The 14,819-nt window shown below is 44.6% G+C and overlaps 2 protein-coding genes across 2 annotated transcripts in view; both read left to right on the top strand.

Annotated features, from left to right (window-relative positions):
• Nucleotides 1–4,767, top strand: part of LOC307044829 (multiple epidermal growth factor-like domains protein 9) — a 38,543-nt gene extending 33,776 nt beyond the window's left edge. Inside the window, exon 6 of the mRNA XM_079690225.1 lies at nucleotides 2,729–4,767. Coding sequence (XP_079546351.1) covers nucleotides 2,729–3,252 — 524 coding nt within the window. The 3' untranslated portion in view covers nucleotides 3,253–4,767. The remainder of the gene's footprint in view (nucleotides 1–2,728) is intronic.
• Nucleotides 4,768–4,883: 116 nt separating this feature from the next.
• LOC307044844 (lymphotoxin-alpha-like) lies at nucleotides 4,884–11,991 on the top strand. Its single transcript, XM_079690265.1, has 4 exons — nucleotides 4,884–6,310; nucleotides 7,027–7,057; nucleotides 7,148–7,207; nucleotides 10,428–11,991. The coding sequence occupies exons 1-4, from the start codon at nucleotides 6,092–6,094 to the stop codon at nucleotides 10,838–10,840; spliced, it is 723 nt and encodes a 240-aa protein (XP_079546391.1). The 5' UTR covers nucleotides 4,884–6,091; the 3' UTR covers nucleotides 10,841–11,991.
• Nucleotides 11,992–14,819: the final 2,828 nt, after the last annotated feature.

Here is a 14,819-nt window from a genome sequence, read left to right as displayed (position 1 = left end):
CTCATTATATCACAGCTAAGGGGCGTGGTTCGGCCCGACGCGAAGCGGAAGGTCGACAACGGTTACCAAGTGTGGCAATATGAAATAAAAATACACACTCTAATTTGAATAGTTTTTATTAGTAAATAATTATGTTAAAAATAAAATAGTCCCTCCGTTGCCTTCTGCACAAAACATTGTGCGAGGTGGTTGCTATGCAACAACACTAACAGCTAGCGAACATATTAGACAGAGAGCGTTGATCCATTATTTGGCTGTTTATTTACATTAATGTGTATGTCGCTGTTTATTGTGCACCCATTGAAAAACTGTCCAGCATCAGTAGCATGGCTTACGTCGTCACTTGTATAGGTTGAGGTTGTTCTAGGCTATTGCTTGGCGTGGCGAGAATATTACTCCACTTTCTCCAGTCCCCGAGATTCGGCTTCCAGTAGCTCTGGAGAGAGCTTTCGCACCTGTGGCCACTAACGGTCATAATTTCTCTGCTTTGTTTCAAGACCTGCATCAGAAAGCTTTTGAATGGTGGTACTTTTCCAGTTCGTCTACCTGCTCTTCACTTAGCTCTGCATGTCGTCGTTTAGGTGCGTTTTTTTTGTCCAGGCACTGCTCAATCCACTCCTCCATAGTAAGACCCCCCCGGAGGTCGAAGTTAATCTTAAATGTTTCCATTTTATGCTTTGTAAGTTTGTTTCGTAACGTAAGAAATGTAAATATATTTATAAAACTGACAAGTCAAATCAAGCAATCTGATTGGTCAATAGTGTTTTTGCGGACCTCTTTGATTACAGATTTGAAAACATCGTTGCTTGCTTTAAAAGTAGCACAATTCATTATGTCAAACCTTGGAAAGTGTCTAGATATCTCTGCCCTAATGCCAAAGGAACTGCACACTGAATATGTTTTGCCGTTTGATGTCTATGTCTGGACCGCTGCGTAAAAAGGAGGGTTTCTGCCCCCGTTACTTCTCCGCTGCGTTCTTGTTCCAGTATTACCGTTGGGCTGAAAAGCAAACTGCAGGCAGTTTGCTTTTCAGCCCAATGGTATACTGTTTTTCTCAGACGCGGAGGGATACTGACTTGTTGTGAAAAGTAACTTACAATTCTACCCATGGTATACACTCAGTATATCACGGCTAAGAACCAATCAGATTGCTTGATTTGACTTGTCCGTTTATAAATATACATATATCATTATTATTATTATTATTATTATAAATACATACATACCTACTATTATTATTTATTACATTACATTTTTTATACCCCTGGACATAATTACTGTACTTTATTCCTTATTCCTAAGTATGTATGCTGCGTGTATTTGTTGTCTTATGTTGTGATGTTTTTTGTTTTGATGGCACCTTTTGAAAGGGAGAAGCATTTGTTTCTCTCATTGTACATGTATAATGACATTAAATGATTATATTCAATTCTATATAGAATGAGACAACACAGTTTGTATGCATTTTGTATGAATGCTTCAGCTCTTCAGACCAACATAGTAAGATGTGAGCATGTTTCTAATTGTGTTGGTATGCAGCCCAGGTCTGCTCTGTTTAATAAAGCAAATCTGTCACTTTTATATTCTAGAATTTGTTAAATTAAAGCAGTCTTTAATTGTTTGTCCTAAACATAGCAATATATTCTTTTGAAATGTAACATGTCTTTGAAATAACAGTATACAGTTTATATTGTGTATCACCTTTAGCTTGAAAATACATAAATGTGTTTTTTTTATCTATAAGATAAATAAATAGACAGACACTTTATCAATCCCAAATTGGGAAATTATTTAACAGCAGCAGTGTGTTCAGGTATTAACATATTTAAAGTTGGAATAAAGTATAAACAACACAACACAAGTATAATGCACAGCAATCCATAAGAGAAGTCCGATATGTTCATGAAAACTCACCAGGAGACACCAACACTAACGTGGCCGAGTGGACTCCGGAGTTTGCTGCATGAGTTGCACTGTATGATCTGTGGTGTAGTGGGCTGTCACTCAAACTGAGTAGCCAATGGGGACGCACCCCTGAAAGTCCCGCCCACCTGGGATGTTTGTGTCAGAATCGAAAAAACAAAAGGTGAGGGAGCGCAAACGAGAAGAGCTGCAGCAGAGCAAAAGTCTGATCATTTAGAAAGAAGAAAGAAGAACTGCAAACACAAAGATATGTAAAACAAAGAAAAAAGACTTATAGTTTACATGATTACACAAATTATTTGTTTGCAACTTATAGTTTTATTTTTGAAATGTATTTTATTTTGTTTTTTTTTCTCTTAAACTCTTAGTTTTGCTTGATTCTGAGAAAGTGTTGCTTTATCTTTATGACACAAAACTAATCCCATATATTCTGACTAGATTACTGAATCAGAAATTCAGCACCAAAGAACAAGCAGTCTTCTTTGTTAACAATACGTTTATGTCAGGATGAAGTCCCACAAAGTCTGCCGTTAGCCTCCAGGGTTTAAATGTATTTCATGGAAAAATAATAAAAGAAGGCATCAGGAATATCTCCACTAAGCGGTAGTTATTTGTTTTCGCCACATGGTGTCACTAGTTACTTAGGTTATCAACAACCTTGAGTCCGAAAAGCATTCAGATTTATCTTCATTAATAACAGATCTTCATTACATGGACATTGCTTTGTTACATTTTAAATGTAACAAAGCTGTGAAGTCCAGTCTTTAAACGTTCACTAATGTTTTCAATGCTTTTCTCTCCTCAGCCCCCCGGCTCCACCCCACACCGGCAAATAAAGCCACAACAGAGGCCCCCACATCCAGTCCATCTTCCCCCTCCACAACCACCACCAGCATCCCTTTGACCTCGGCCCAATCAAAAGGCGTCCCAGCGTCCACGTCAGGCAGCAACAGCAGCACGGCGCTGAGCACCGCCTCCACCCAGGCGCTACTGACCAGCCTGAGTCCCCCCACCGACAACACCACCGCCGCCCTGACAGACGTGTCCTGGACGCAGTTCAACATCATCATCCTGGCTGTCATCATTCTGGTAGTGCTGGTGCTGCTGGGCTTCGTCGGAGGCGTGTACACCTACCGCGAGTACCAGAACCGCAAGCTCAATGCCCCATTCTGGACCATTGAACTGAAAGAGGACAACATCAGCTTCAGCAGCTACCACGACAGCATCCCCAACGCTGACGTGTCCGGCTTACTGGAAGACGAGGCCAACGAGGTGGTGCCCAACGGCCAGCTGGCCCTCACCACGCAGGGCAACTGCTACAAGGCTTGACCCATCCGTCCCCACACCGGACTGCTTAGATATAACGATTACACAAAGCTCCTGGAAAGTACCAAATCCAAAGCTCCTTCATGAATGACTGCTTGTTGTTTCGCTGCGGGTCTGCAGCACTTCACTATACAGTGAGATCAAGCAGATATGATCAAAGATATGGAAAAGACACGCAGAGTTTTCCCTTTATGATACAATTTTGTGTTGAAAGGGCGATCAATGACAAGGGTCCAAAGAGAAAAGTGTTTGGTTTGAGTTGCAGAGGGCACTGTTGTGCAGATTAGTTTGGTAGTTGGCATGACGTACGACAGGCTCAAAGCAGACAGCTGTTGGCTGAAACGATGATCCCCACATTTGTCAGAGGACTAACAAGAGCCTAACATTTCAGATATTTAAAATTGAATTTTGACTGTTTATGTTTTAACTGGACCACTTGCACAGTGATCATCAACTGAGACAATGATTGTTATTTAATGCATTTTTTATCCTGTTCTTATTTATTGGTTGACGTTTCATTCTTGGGAGGAATGCTGCACATGTATGGTGTGTTTATTCATGGTGTTTTATCTTATGTGCTGTCGAACGGTAATTTGAATTGGCCAATATGTTTTCATGTATAGTTTGTGTGTTTTTGGAGAGAATCATAGGGGAAGATGAAAGGTGCTGGCACAAGAATTTGAATGACCTCACTTATTGTTTATAGGTTCCTGTCTTTTGTTAAAGTGTGCCAGCTCACCTGAAGTATCTACGAGGAGTGTTTCTTTTGAAGGAACTACCACTACCGTCTATAAACTCCCACTACTACAGCTAGTGACTCATACTGGGCCCGCATAAACCACCATAATCTACTTGGAATCTAGTCTGCTCTCTGCTGACTTCCTCAGCAAAAGTTAAACAAACGATTGGAAAATTGTTTGTAGAGGTTTGGTTCTGTGACTGAACATTAAAAAGACCTCTACTCTAGTATTGATGCTGTTGCTATGGAGTGAAACCAGCCTGCACAAGGTCACATTGCCTCAGCCCACTGATCGTTTTGATCAACTAAACTCAAGTTGCATCACCTAAAATTGCAAGTTGCTTTCAAAGCTTTACACCTGATCCTGGGTGCGATGTTTGCTGTGTTGTTAGGATACCACTGGTTGGGTGCACTTCATTTTATGAATGAGAAAAGCTAATTCTGGAACTAACTCCTCAGGTACTGGTTCTTTCCCTAATCTGATCACTGTAAATATGATTATTGTACAGATGATTGTGAATAGTAGCACTATTATTGTACAGGTAGAATACTGTGTGTACACTGTCACTTAACAAGCTCCCAACCTTTCACCCTCCAGGGCAGGCACTATAGTCGGCCATCAGCTTTTTCTATTTTTATTTGTATTTCTTATTCTCAGTGGATTTTGCCATATATGCAGCTGTGGGACTAAAATGCACCAACCAGAACTCAAAACAAAGAATACAATTATGTAAATAATAACCCAAATCAGAGCTCAAATAAAGATGGATTTAACTGTTGTCTTTTTGTTTCTTGCATACCTTTTTTTTAATAAACACGTTTATTTGAAGACATACATTGTTCTGCTTGAGCGAACAACCTGCTGATACATGTTAAAATGAGATTAAATGAGAGAAACTTCAGCAGAGGAAAGTGAAAACGGCCTTCAAGTGTAAAAATATGCACAGTGATTCTCAAACATAAAAACGACTTTCCATCAATTATTAATATATTCATTATTCTGCTTACATTGAATGCAAATCAAAAACAGCATTTGTGCTGCTGCAGGCTACCTGCCGTTCTCTTTTTTTCTGCAACAACATCAAATATGGTTCTGCTCATGATCTCCATCCCCAGTCCATAACGTTCTGAAATTATTATAAAATATCAAAACTGCTGATAGGAACGATCGTGTACACTTTTCTTATGAATATTGCCAATTGTTTTTTTTCCAATTACTCTGACTTATCTGGCCACAACTAATGCTAAGGGAATTTTCTTTTGTTTTAAAAAATGTTTTGGGGACTAGCCTAGATTTCAAGTGAATTTGAGAATCATAAAGTCATAATCTTTTATCTACAAAGTTAAAAATAGTTATAAAGAAATGAATGCATTAGATCATCAGTCATAAAGATCCTGAGTCCAGGGTTACAAAACAAGGCTTTTCCAATATTATTATATTATTCAATCAAATAATCGCAACATGTAAAATATCTTGCATTTCCTTTTTCAACATGATAGTGTGTCAAGAAGCTGAAACTCATTTATTATGAGGACTAGCCCCGGTTGTCACTGTGGTTATTCTACATTGGAAGTTACATTGACAGAACTGTTGATGTTTCTTAAATCTATTTGGGCATATTTCTAGACTAGATCTGCAGGCAGGGGCAGAACGCTACAATGGGTTTGATGTGAAAATAGCTCAACATTGGATTTAACGAAAGCCAACCAGAGCAACAGGTGTTGGTAGAGATGAATGATCCTACCCTCATTGGCCCCTCCCCCACTGAACATCACAAATCTCAGTACAGCAAGGGGGTGTATCAGGGTCATGTCATGTGATACTGGACAGTAGAAACCTCAATACATTCCTGTTATGGGCCAACTTATGAAAACAGGTGGGAGTGTGGAAGTTCTTGTTGACAATCCCTGTCGCCTGCTGAGGTCGAAACGTGAGAAGTGTCCGGAAAACAAAGTGCAGGAAGAGGAAGTTCATGTTTGAGTCGTGACACTCACTGAAACTCGGTTTAATCGAGACTCCTTGCGAATGCAGAGCTTTTCAACGTGGGCGACAGCTGGCTGATAAATAGAGATGCAGGATTGGAGCCGGAGACTGAGCTGCAAATGGAGGCCGAGCGCTGCTGCTGCTGCTGCTGCTGCAGAGGGGAGGGGGCGTTACAGCCGCTCTCTCTGGTCCAGCCTGCCCCGCGGAGACAGACGCGACCCCCGTCCATGGCTCAGTGTGTGACCGTGGGGCTGCAGCTCCTCATCCTCGCTGCTCTTGCTCTCCTTCTCACGGTGGTGCTCGGAGGGCGAGGCCACCCCGTGTCACCGGACAGCCAGGTAACCTCTACACTCCAGCAGTGGCTAAATAACGTGTTAATTATTTTTTAAATCTGTGCCATCCAAAGTAACTAGCTAGTTTCAACTAAATTGACGCAACTGCTCGCGATTTTTATTCGCGGCTCCTAATCACAAATGTTCCCGACACAACAGGACGTTATACGGTTACGCATTTTAAATGGATCGACGTTTCAAAGCTAGTTAGAGTTGTCTTAACGTTGTACCAAAGTGCTCTGGAAGTCCAAATAAACCCTAAGCTAGTTTGCGTACAGCAGCCTTCTCACCGGCGTTTCCCGGCGAATACCCGCCCCTTTGGTAAGTGCATTCAAACGGTGCACATTTAACTATTTACATGTTTTGTTCATTCAGTGTATGACCCTCCGACACAGTTTCACTGAAGCAGAAGGCTGTCGATCATCACTTTTGTACATTTAGATCCTCAGTTAGTTCATTTCTAGGAATATTGAAATATGCTAATTGAATAAATATTGTTCTTCGTTTACAATGGCATAAACTTAACAATGTAATAACTAAATTAACACATGTATTTGTTAAAATATACTTATTGTATAAATAGCAAAAGCTATTATTATAAGTGCTTATAATAAACACTTTCTACTGCATTTAAAGTATTGTAGTATTCCTTTTGTCTGTGTTATTCTAATGTCTTGCATTTTCATTGTTAATTATACAAAGTGTAATATGTTTCCTTACAGCAGACGATGGAGCCTGAGATACAAGCATCAGGTAAATATTGATATCCTACTGAGATTAAAGGTTATGTTGTGAAAGCAGTTGTTCATTCATGTGTTGAGCAACCTTTGATTTGTCTTGTAGGGGGCAGCTTCGAACAGCAGCTACAGAAAAACTCTGGCCATCCAAGTGCCATGCTAACAGGTAGGAAATAAGCGCTAGGCTGCAGGGTTAGGGTTCTATGGACTTTTCTAGAAAGGCACTGATGTTTGTTTCAGAGTGAAGTCAACAAAGATACAAATATTGGTGCTTATTTTGACTTTGATGGTCTTGCTCTAGGATAAGAAAGAAGAACAGCTTGGCAGTAAACACAACATACCGCGTCGATTTGAATAGTCTATAGTATTTTGGTGTTACAAAACTTAAACAAAACAAACCATAGGAACATATATAGGAATATAGACTTGTGTTTTTAATTTATAATCATATTATAGAGACAAAAATCGACTACATTTTCAATTGTAGCTGTAGGGTTAGGGTTAGGGGTGTGTAGACTCTAAAGTTGACACTGACCACTGTGTAGACTCCTAGATTCCACCGGGTCCGTCTGCGTTGCGTTACGGCCGCCTTACGGCCGTTACGGCTGCGCCGCGGCGTTCGACCTGATCGCGGCCACTCTAGTCAATGGGTGCTATTCCACCAGACGCGCCGCGTTACGGCTCAGAAGCGTCCCAGAAGCGTCTCGCCGCTGGGCTCCGCTCAAAATAGGATTCAAGTCTATTCGACGCGACGCGAGGCGTTGCAGAGGAACCGGGCAGGAAGTGCACCGGTCAGAGCATCCGGCCCATCCCCCAAATAAACTAATTTGCAGACCCTATCCCTCCTTAGTCTTTCAAGTAGGAGGAGAAATGCCAGCGTTCTCCTCCGGTTTACAGGCACTGTGTAAATTATATATTGTGGTGACCACGTATTGATACACTGGTTCATAATTCACACATGAAACTACAATTGGGGTTTTGTTTCCACACGGACCTGTTGTGTGTTCCTTATATATATTGTGTGCCCTCCTGGCTCTTCCTCTTGTCGTCCCGGGCTGCGACCCGACAACATGTCCTTTGCAGCTCTCTATTAAAGACAACTTTGCACCTTCGATGCACCGCCTCTGACTCCCTATCTCTCGGCACTACATTGGTGACCCTGACATATAAGTCTCGCAGAAGTTTCCGAGACGGACCCGAACACGGCAAAGGAAACTCAGGTTTCTTTCTCGAAATGCCGGGGATTTTTGGAATCGTCCGTTGCTGCCACCGGCACGCGGACTGAGGCTCGGTGCACGCCTCGCAGAATGGCTGGGGACGTTGCTCGCCATTCCCGCATCGGTCTTCCAACCAACAGGGAGAAGATGCACGACCCGCTGGGTAGGGATGAACCCGATTGCTACCTCCTGGGGCTGTTTTCTTCTGCTCGTGCGGCTGCACGTCCAGGCTGCGCTAGCCTTCGACGACTAGCAGCTAACCTCGTTAGCTAACGGCTACGGCTAGCGGCTACCGACGGCTGCCAGCTAGCGGCTAACGGCTAGCTGCTAACGGCTATCGACCTTTTGAGTTTTGTTTTTTTTCCCTGGTGCCTGAGAGGAGGTTCGACCATGTCTGGTCGGCCTCGTGTGGATCCTCTCACGATTTCACCTACCTTTTTTGGACCGTGGACAGTACGGCCCTTTTTGAGCTTTTTCTGGTGCCTGAGAGGAGGTTCGACCATGTCTGGTCGGCCTCGTGTGGACCCTCTCGCCGTTTCATCACCTCGACGGCGGCTTCTGACGCCACCCGCGCTCTCATCGGCGCCTGGGTGGCACGCTTCTGGACCCCGTCTCGCCTCGGCGGTTTCGGACGTCGCCCATGCCTTTATTGGCCCGTGGGTGGCGCGCTCCGGGACCCTGCCTGGCCTCTTCCTTCGCCTCGGCGGTTTCGGACGTCGCCCATGCCTTCATTGGCCCGTGGGTGGCGCGCTCCGGGACCCTGCCTGGCCTCTCCTCTTACCGCGGCTCACGGTTGGCCTCGACGGCAGCTTCGGACGGCGCTCCGTCTGGCTTCTCCCCTGTCCACGGCTCCTTCCTCCCGGGGTGACTGCTCCTGCCTTCCTGGGATTCCGCTCCGTCCTTCCTGAGGTTTCATGCCCGCCGCCGCCGTGCCTTCGCCTGCGGCCGGGCAGCGCTTTTTCCTGCTGGGTTCGCCACGACACCTACTGCAGCCCCCTTACAACGGCCCGTTCCGGCCCGCCCCCGGTGGGGGTGCCCTCGCCCTCGTTAGGGTCCCTACCCTCTCATGCGGCCTCCTTTCGTCGGCCCGTTCCATGGCCCGGTCCTCAATTGCGACCCCGCCCTCCTCGGCCCCTGTGGTGCTTCCTCCACGGACACGAGGATTTATTTTGCCATATTTGAATTCTGGGGGGGCTTGTGTGGTGACCACGTATTGATACACTGGTTCATAATTCACACATGGAACTACAATTGGGGTTTTGTTTCCACACGGACCTGTTGTGTGTTCCTTATATATATTGTGTGCCCTCCTGGCTCTTCCTCTTGTCGTCCCGGGCTGCGACCCGACAACATGTCCTTTGCAGCTCTCTATTAAAGACAACTTTGCACCTTCGATGCACCGCCTCTGACTCCCTATCTCTCGGCACTACAATATATAGAATAATTATGATGATGAATGCATTTTTTTACCACTAAAATACAACAACACAACTTAGATTCATGTCGTTTATAACTGGAATATTACAAGTATTATTAACTTTGTCTGTACAAAGTAGCCTGTCCAGGAAATATGCCCAAATCAACAAAAACTGCGAGCCGGCAGGCAAGACGCTCCGCTTCTGAAATGCTTCTGAAACGCCCCCGGTAGGGTATGACGCCGGAGGAGGCCGGACCAAAACCGCGGCGCAGCCGTGACGCGACGCAGACGGACCCGGTGGAATCTAGGGGGGTTACAGTTAAAAATCTCTGCCGTGCATGCAAGACAATGCAGTTTTTAGCCTTACCAGCTTTTCTGTGTTGTCATATTATATTTATCGATACTAAAAAAAAATTGCAGCCCTATTTACTATTCTGCAGGGAATTCTGTCTTTTTTCTGTCCAAGCCAGTAGAATGGCACAACAGGAAGCAGAAATGTGTAAGGGGAACCCTGAGCAATAATTTGGTTCCTCATGATGTTTTGATTTGACCCGAAGACTCAGACCTCCTGTGTTCCTCCTCACAAACAGACACTGAAGAGATTGGTTGTTATAAAAACATTTGGCTTTTAATGGCAAATAGTTGCCTATCTGTGCTTTAGCATATTCACAGCTTTCGTAAAAATGTCAGAAAAGGACCCGTCAGCAGAAACAGTCATCACCTCACTTGTACCTGTCTGCTCTCGTCCTTAGCTCCTACAGGCAATAAGACTGATGGGGATTATCTTCTATGGGAGAGTGATAAGGGAAATGCCTTCTGTCTTGGAGGTTTCATCTACTCCGGGGGAAGCCTTTTCGTGCCCCGAGACGGCCTCTACAGAGTCTTCCTGCAGATCACCTATGAGAGCAAGAGTCACTTCCACTGTAACCCGAGACTCAAGAGCACAGTGTTTGTTCTGCAGAAAAGTTACAATCTTGATCAACCTCTCCTGATGTCAGTTGACACCGTGAGTAAGAAATTGAAGAGGTGGAATAAATCCCTCTATACAGCCGGCCTGTTCTTCCTGGAGGCTGACAGCAGGCTGCGAGTGACATCATCATGCCAGGAACTTATTGTTGGGAACGAAGACCGTGTGTTCTTCGGTGCTGACCTTCTGTCTCAGTAATCTGACCGTTAGGATCACCTATATCTGCTCTGCAAGTAGTTTGCACCTTTAACCCCATGGAAACGTAAAGGGACAGTTTGGATGCTTAGAAGCAGGGTTGAATATGAAACTTATCTATCGTCAGAGTTTGACCCATGCCATGTTTTGAATCTATTTGACATACAAACTGATCAAGCCAGCAGGAGACCTGACTTTTGATGAGGTCTGGTGTCTCAAAAGAGAGCACAGATAGCGGCTTAAGTTCCCCGTCAGAAAGGGCTGTCAGAAGGCATAAAATACACTAAGGTAAAGTTAAAATTATATACTGCATCTATTTATAAGAACCTCGCAACTCACGTCAAAATATCAAAACTACCCCTTTAAGGGAAGATAGCTAGTTTTCTGCTTTTCTTCTATTACTTCTCAGAGTCTATAGTAATGATAATGCAAGAAGCTGCCAGTATCTGCTCGACCAAAGTTCTCTATTCATCTCACACACTGATGATTAGTGATTTAACTGAGATGCACTAATCTATTGAGAATGTATATATTTTTTTAAACATCCCAAACTCTTGTAACTTCACAGCCTTCTGACAGAATATGACTGTAAATGTATCCTATAACTTATTCTATAAGTTCAAGTATTTTGATCATTTATGCAGAACCAAGTTCATCATGCTTTATTTATTCATCAATTTTGAAAGGGAGGATTTTCTCTGTTTATGTTGATTGAATATCTTTGTCATTGAGACTGTTGGATGACACCAGCCGAGGATTTTAAAATAGTCAACAAGTATTTTCTGACATTCTACAATGTAAAAAAAAGGGATATTCCAAAAGAGAATGAACAGATTTGTCTGTTGTTAACAGTAATATATCCGTTGAGAAGGCTAACAGATGTGTAGGCTGATCACACATGGAAAGGGTTTCTCTGTTCTTCTCTACAAGCTGGGTTTTGTGCTACAATATGCTGACATATGTTTAACAAGGTTAAAGCTGTGCTTTAATTTATTATTGAGTTAATTGGTTGTGGCGACACTGCACTCTAAATTGTTGCTATGCAAATTGAAATGTTCTTACTTTTTTGATGATTTGTGTTTTTTTTGTGATGTATCCGTATTGCATTTTGTTAAAGAAATGTTACTTAAACCTAAATAAAAAAATCCACCAAGCTCTTTCTTTATGTCATGTTTGTCCTAACTCTTGAGACATATTCCGATGTACCGGATGTTTCTCTCATGCCCCTTTCACACCAACGCGTTTTCAGCTCCGGCTTGGAGCTGGAGCCTGAAAAGTACCGTTTTTTCCTGTTCACACCGCAGCAGCGCCGCCTCTTAGCTCCGCAATCTGGTTCACTTCCAGCTCCAAAAAATTGTCGGTCTAGAGGCAAGAGCTTCGGAGCTAAGAGGCGGCGTCGCTTACGTCGAGGCGTGCAGGAAACTAAACCCACCTCCCCTGAACATGGATCGACTGAAGAGTCTCGTCATGCCTGCCTACAAGCAGTAGTGCTTATAAACACACTTTATAAAGTCAGGCAACACTAACCAGGCTTTGTGTGATTCTGTTTATTTGTACCTTACTTTGACCATCCGTTCACTGTTATTGATCATTGTGGAGAGAGGCAGACGTTTTGTTTTGTATTATAGCAGCTATCGGATGGAATCAATACATGGGCTGCACAGGTTGTCGTGTCCGAATATCACAAGTAGAATCATAATAAAAATATGCCGGTAAAATGTGCCTGTAGAAAACGGTTTATGCCACAATAGGATAGCAATAGCAAGTAGTCAGTTTTGGGACACATTATTAACCATCAGCACTATGTTTATTTCAAGGAAGAAGTGCAAAATTCAATTGAAACATTCAATTAATTCAATTATGAAACACCAAATTCATACAAAATACATTACATTTGAAATGTACTAACAAGCAAAACAAAAAATCACACAGTGCAAATTAAACATTCCCTCTGATCAGTAACCGGTGAAGGGTTGGAACAAGTTCTTCTAATTCAGACATTCAGAATTCATTTCTAATTAAATTCCTACAGAACAGTCTAAATAGTTTACATTTACATTGAGAAATTTGACGGTTTTATCGAAAGTGACTTGTAAGTCAGACAAAGATCAAACCCACAGTAGAGGAACAAATAAAGAACAGTTTTTAAAGTAATGGTTTTGTAATGGGTTCAAACCAGCACAGGGGTCCAAGTGAAGCCTTACCTAAAAACGAAATATTAAAGAATAGTACAGTAACATTAATATTCAACAGAACAGTACTATTCAATTGCAACATTCAATTGGACCTTTTAGAAACTAGACCAAATGTCTTTGTCAATCTCCACGTGGCGTGAGGTCACTGACTTTGGAGGAGGAATCACTCTCAAAATGTCCTCAAAAGGGTACAAAAGCACATCCTGTCACGGTTTGTGAAACAAGCAGGACCCAAATGCAGATATAAACTGAAACTTCCTTTATTTCAAGGCTATGATATATATTTACAATGACAAACAGAACACTCACCGCAGAACTAGTCAGGGAACAAGACGAACCGACCAAGACAAACAGAAAACCCAGAACTTAAATACACACAAGACCAATCACACAACAAGACACAGGTGAGGAGGGAGGAGAAAACACAGGGGCCCAGGTGAACATAATCAGACAATTAGACACACCAGGGAAACTAATGACAAGAGGAAAACACAGGGAAAAGGACCAGACAATAACCCAAAGGAAAACATGACATGGAAAACAGCAAAGACACCCAAACCTACAAAACTATAAACGTGACATAACATGAGAATCGTGACATAACCCCCCCCTCAAGGGACGGATTCCAGACGTCCAAAAAAAACAAAAATCCAGCAGGGTGGGTGGAGGGGGTCTGGAGGCTTGGTCTCGGGCGAACGGCCCGGGGGCAAGGCAGAGTTAAAAAAAGGGGAATTCGGGCGGACGGCCCGGGGGCAAGGCAGAGTTCAAAAAGGGGAATTCGGGCGGACGGCCCGGGGGCAAGGCAGAGTCCATGGAGGGAATCTCGGGCGGACGGCCCGGGGGCAAGGCAGAGTCCGAGGAGGGATGAAGACCAGACAGCTCCGGAGGCTGGTCAGGAGCCGGTGTCGGCAAGATCCCCCATGGAAGAGGACACAGGACCGGCACGACCCCCGGCAGGAGAGCAGTCGGCGGAATCCCCAACGCGACAGGACATGGAGTTGGCAGGACCCCCAGCGGAAGAGTAGTCGGCGGGACTTCCAACGTGGCAAGACATGGAGTTGGCAGGACCCCCGGCAGAAGAGCAGTCTGCGGGACCTCCAACGGGACAGAACATGGGGTTGGCAGGACCCCCGGCCGAAGAGCAGTCTGCGGGACCTCCAACGTGCCAAGACATGGAGTTGGCAGGACCCCCGGCAGAAGAGTAGTCTGCGGGACCTCCAACGGCACAGGACATGGGGTTGGCAGGACCCTCGGCAGAAGAGTAGTCTGCGGGACCTCCAACGTGACAAGACATGGAGTTGGCAGGACCCCCGACAGAAGAGTAGTCTGCGGGACCTCCAATGGCACAGGACATGGGGTTGGCAGGACCCCCGGCAGAAGAGTAGTCTGCGGGACCTCCAACGGGACCAGACATGGAGTTGGCAGGACCCTCGGCAGAAGAGTAGTCTGCGGGTCCTCCAACGTGACAAGACATGGAGTTGGCAGGACCCCCGGCAGAAGAGTAGTCTGCGGGACCTCCAACGGCACAGGACATGGGGTTGGCAGGACCCCCGGCAGAAGAGTAGTCTGCGGGACCTCCAACGGGACCAGACATGGAGTTGGCAGGACCCTCGGCAGAAGCGCAGTCTGCGGGACCTCCAACGGCTCAGGACATGGGGTTGGCAGGACCCCCGGCAGAAGGGCAGTCTGCGGAATCTCCAACGACACTTGAGTGGGTTGGTTTGCCAACAGAACCCGGGGAGCTGGCGTCGGACGGACAGCCAACAGGAGACGAGGTGCTGGAGTCG

The sequence above is a fragment of the Notothenia rossii genome (genome assembly GCF_949606895.1).
Source record: "Notothenia rossii genome assembly, chromosome: 6".
NCBI lineage: Eukaryota > Metazoa > Chordata > Actinopteri > Perciformes > Nototheniidae > Notothenia > Notothenia rossii.
The sequence above is the reverse complement of the archived record's forward strand: the minus strand, read 5'-3'. Positions and strand labels throughout refer to the sequence as shown.

What these genes read in the sequence shown, in the direction of transcription:
- LOC307044844 (XM_079690265.1), top strand. Translation starts at nt 6,092, where the DNA reads ATGGAGGCCGAGCGCTGCTGCTGCTGCTGCTGCTGCAGAGGGGAGGGG. An exon ending in CCGTGTCACCGGACAGCCAG is followed by an intron (nt 6,311 to 7,026) that starts GTAACCTCTACA and finishes GTTTCCTTACAG; the next exon opens with CAGACGATGGAGCCTGAGAT. An exon ending in GCCTGAGATACAAGCATCAG is followed by an intron (nt 7,058 to 7,147) that starts GTAAATATTGAT and finishes TTTGTCTTGTAG; the next exon opens with GGGGCAGCTTCGAACAGCAG.